Source organism: Hemitrygon akajei, chromosome 24 (genome assembly GCF_048418815.1).
Source record: "Hemitrygon akajei chromosome 24, sHemAka1.3, whole genome shotgun sequence".
NCBI classification, from domain to species: Eukaryota; Metazoa; Chordata; class Chondrichthyes; order Myliobatiformes; family Dasyatidae; genus Hemitrygon; species Hemitrygon akajei.
Genome location: NC_133147.1, coordinates 25131653 through 25136135, shown reverse-complemented (window position 1 = coordinate 25136135; position 4483 = coordinate 25131653). Strand labels below are relative to the sequence as shown.

The window sequence follows — 4483 nt, the reverse complement described above, 5'->3', positions numbered from 1 at the left end:
CTTCTCGTAAATCCATGAGTCAGAATTTCAGGATCACAGGCACTTTATTAAACCCTTTACTATCAACCTCATCTATCCCGGAAAAGGAACAGAGGCTGACTTTACTCGCGCCTTTAACAAATTGTGTGATTGTATAATTCTCCGTATAAATGGAAGGAGGAATCGGAGCAGGTTCCCGTGCCGCCGTTCGTGTCACGGTGGTTATTAGGTAACCGTAGTATTAGCCCTTACAGAAAAACGTCAGACCCTCCAGAACTCGGAAGTTACTGGACAGGGATCAGAAGTACCAAAAGAGCAGATTTCCCTTTCCCATAACGCAGTCGATCCAGATGGAGACATTTCTCTGCCTTGTCTCGGCTGGCAGTAACTGCTCATACCTGGGTTACTCAAACCCCCGTGGGCATTCTGGCCTTTTGAAGGACTCCTTTGCACACCAGCGTTTTTACGCGTGGTTATTTGCAATCCTATCAGCTTGAACCAGTCTGGAAATTCTGCTCTGACCTCTCTCATGAATAAGTAACCGCAGCTCACTGTATTCTCTTTTTTTCGCACCATTCACTGTAACCAATAGAGACTGTTGCTCCTGACGATCCCAGGATATCCGCCTTTTCTGGTATACGCAAAACCTCCCCATCTAGCACTGACAATCATTCCACCCTGAAAGTCACTTAGATCACATTTCTTCCCCATTTTGTTTTGTGCTTTTGAATAACAACGGAACCTCTTGACTATGTCCGCATGTTTTCATGCACTGCGATAATCCCATGTGATTAGCTGATTCGATATTTGCAAAAACGGGCAGAAATATAGTATTACCGAATAAAATGGCAGGACAGCGAACATTTATTGTTTTCACCAGGGTACTTGATTAAGAATATTTTCAGAGTTCCAAGTACGGAATGAAACATGGAATTAGGAACCTGAGGTCACCTATCAGGAAAATCTGGCAAATAATTTAAATGGTCTTTGTTGAGTAAACTCGTTTGCGGAGCGTTGCTTGATTTTCACTAAATAGGCCGAATCCTTTCGTCGATGTCAAAAGTAAGGTGTCTTAAGTAAGTTAACAAATAAAGGCGAGGGCTAGTTTCTAAACGGGGAAAATCATAAATCGGAGGTGCAAACTGACTTGGAGCCTTTGTGCAGGATTACCTGAAAGTTAACTTGCGCTTCAATTGGTAGCAAACGCATTGCTGGCATCCCGTCGAAGAGGACCCGATTACAAAGCGAATGAAATGTTCAACGCATGAGAATCGTTTGATGGGTGTGGGCCTGTACTCGCTGCAGTTTAAAAGAATTCTGGTGGTGCCGGGAGGGTTTCCATTGAAACCTATCCAATATTCAAAGGTCTCGATAAACTGGACGTAGAAAACACAGTTTTCAATCGTGGCTGAGCCCAAGACTGGAGGACACATCGTCAGAATGGAGGGGTGTCTATTTAGAACAGAGTTTTGGATGAATTTCTTCTGCCAGAGTGTGGTGAATCTGTGGATTGACAGAATCGACTGTGCAGGCCAAGTGCTTGGGCAGATTTAATGTGGAGGTTGATAAGATCTTGATTTCTCAGGGCATCAAAGTATAAGAAGTGAAGGGAGGATAATGGAGTTAAGTGGGATAATCAATTAGGCATGATAAAATAGCCGAGATGTCTCGACGGACAGTATGTCTTGCGGCTGCTCGTAAACCATATGGTATCGTCGGAAGCCACCAGCCCCCGTGGAATGCTTAGAATGGCGCAGCGCAAATTCTACATCTGCTCTCATCGTGGAAGGAAGTTTGCAAGGACAGTGAAGGGGAATTTCATCGTCTCCTTCAGCTGCTCCCTGAACTTCCTCTGAGTCACGGAGTAAAGAGCCGTGTTGGTGCAGCAGCTGAGGAGCTGCAGCATGAAGCCCAGCTGGTTTAGAGAATCGGGTGGGTATAGGGACTTGTATCCCACGTCATACATTCTGCCCCATATGTTGTATATCATATAAACTCCCCATAACAGGATGAAATTGCCTGATATAGCAAGCAGCAGAACGAGGGATTTCCTCCGGCTCTCCATCTCAGGGTCTCTGATTTTATACCCGGTGCTCGAGACCCGCAGTCGTCTTCGAGCTCTGCTGGTCACAAGAACGTGTCTCGCCGTTAATACATTGAGCAGCAAGATAAGACAAAATGGGATTCCGGGGGTGAGCAGATAATGTAGTAATTCAATCACTATCCAGACTGGTGAGAGCAGAACACCGTCCCTTGCGCGACAAAACCAGGCGATAGAGAGCTGCCTGTATTCACCCGTGAATATAAAATACCAGAAAACATTTTTTGAGCAGCTGAGAACCGTCACTGACCCCAGAGCCACAACCACGGTTCTGTCGGTGCAGTAATTTGTTCTCAGCTTCTGACAACAAATGGACACGAATCGATCAAGTGTGAAAGTGACGGTGAACCAGACAGAACAGTCAATGGCGACGTGGAGCAGGACGGCGTGAATGTTACACACATGGACTTCGAACAGGAAGCGGAATTGTTCCCGATAAACTATTGGTATCTGCCTCAAGACCAAGTCCAGAACAACGACCATTAGATCCGATGCGGCCATGGCTACAAGGTAGCTCGTGACGCTGCTTGAGAGGCCGCACTTACCCCGGGACAGAACCTTAATCGTCAGCACGTTCACTGTATGGAAGGAAAGCAACAGGAACATTAATTTTCACGCTGCGCACGAGGTCACCCGTTTGACTAATTATGAATCTGGATTGACAGGTCTATCAGAGTATGCAATGACACAAAACAAAAGTCGAATTACATGCGTCATGTTTTATCAATTCAATAGAAATTTAACTTGCAGCTGGGATTTACCAGCAGGGCGTAACGGTAGCGTAGCTCGGGTCGTGGAATTCGAAGTTTTATTACGGCGTCCTATGTAAGTCGATTGTACCTTCTTGTGAACGTCCGAAGACTTTCCCGTCATTATGTCAATTGGTACTCGTAAATTTCCCTCTGATTAGGCTGTTGTTAACCTTGTATTTTGAGCGGTTAGGCTCTTAGGGCCATGCTATATCTCTAAATAAAATAAAATTGTTAAAATAATATCAAAGAAATAATAACTTGCAATAACTCACGCTGTCTAATTTATTACAAACTGTCTACAGGTTGCACCTAATATTTAATCGTCCGATCTCATAAGGACCTTAAAAGGCAGTAAAGACAACATGAGCAATTCTACAGTTGGAGTTCCGTCCGACCTCAGCAAGTGACTAAGATTGGTGACAGAGGCTGATACAAAAGGTATACGGGAGTGACTCTTCAGATGTCCGTATTAATAGAAGAAAAGAAAACGATGAGTTATGGAGTCTGTTCTATATAGGTGCCAGATTGATCTCTGGTCGCCAAAATCACTTTCTGTGCCAGGTCGCTCCACGACAAGTGAGAGCAGAAGTAAACCGTTTGGTCCATCGACCATGCTCCGTCATTCCGGCATGGCTGATGTTTATCCGTCTTAACAAGAAACTGTCATACAAGCAAAGCGTGCTGTATGTGTCCGATTTACAGTCTCGACCTGAATTTGACATCCACTGGGGATTATCTGTGTGGGGCTCTGGTACCGTAACAGTTTTGTCTCGTAACATATGCCGCCCCGAATAAATGGAGTTATTACCAATAACACCCTTGATAAAGATCTCAGCCTCTTTTCTAAAACAGCCAAATATAGTCTTACTGAACTGACGTGACCGTGGTGGCGCAGACATATTGCAAATTCACATTACGGCTCGTTTTGATTTATTCCACATCGTGTTCTTCAGGGAAGCATGTTCAAAGAGCATGCGATATCGAACCACGAAGCCTGATTTGTGGGAGCTGAGGGTGTGGGTTTTAAAGCAGGTGTGGAATATACATTAACGAAGCAATCGATAGCACATCTTGCGGATATTTCACAAAAAAAAATGGTCCACGTTGTCCATTCAGAAAGCTGTCTACACATATAAGCAAAATGCAGGCGACGGAAGGAGGGCTTACCAGGAATAGCAACCACAGCCACAATGGGATAATACACGGGTCGTATTGTAAAGAGTGCATAATAGATCCGATCGTCTAGTGTCAGCCAAGAATAGTCAGCAAACACATATTCAGACGCCCAGAAGATATCTCTTTCAATTTCTCTACGACTGGCCCAGTTCGAGATTCCAGTCATTCTTTTCCGTTTACAAAGAACCGGTCTTTGGATGATCTGTGGTAGCCTCAGTTCGCCTTACTGCAATGAGCTCAATCGCTGAAGTTATGCCTTATTAATAGAAGGAGAAAATTCTTAGGTCTGAAGATTGAAATCCACGGAGACTTATGTTTATTATAGTTAGTGAACAGACACGATGAGTTAACACCTTCCTGCCCAACACGCTCACCAGCACGATACAATGGGATATTTACCAGGGTTGGGCGGTGGGATAAACATTGAACAGAGAGCAGTACAACATAGAACGAGACATTCGTCCACGATGTTGTG

The 4483-nt window shown here is 44.5% G+C and overlaps 1 protein-coding gene across 1 annotated transcript; it reads right to left on the bottom strand.

Moving 5' to 3' along the window:
- Nucleotides 1-1756: 1756 nt before the first annotated feature.
- LOC140715652 (probable G-protein coupled receptor 139) lies at nt 1757-4174 on the bottom strand. The gene is made up of 2 exons (XM_073028015.1): nt 4000-4174; nt 1757-2658 (listed from the first exon to the last, which is right to left on the bottom strand). Exons 1-2 carry the CDS (start codon nt 4172-4174, stop codon nt 1757-1759), a joined length of 1077 nt encoding a protein of 358 aa, XP_072884116.1.
- Between the last annotated feature and the right edge of the window lie 309 nt (nt 4175-4483).

Excerpts from the sequence above, each read along its gene's own strand:
- LOC140715652 (XM_073028015.1), bottom strand. The coding sequence starts at position 4,174 with ATGACTGGAATCTCGAACTGGGCCAGTCGTAGAGAAATTGAAAGAGAT. Across the intron at positions 2,659-3,999 it reads GGCTGTGGTTGCTATTCCTG|TGAACGTGCTGACGATTAAG; the intron begins GTAAGCCCTCCT and ends CCTTCCATACAG.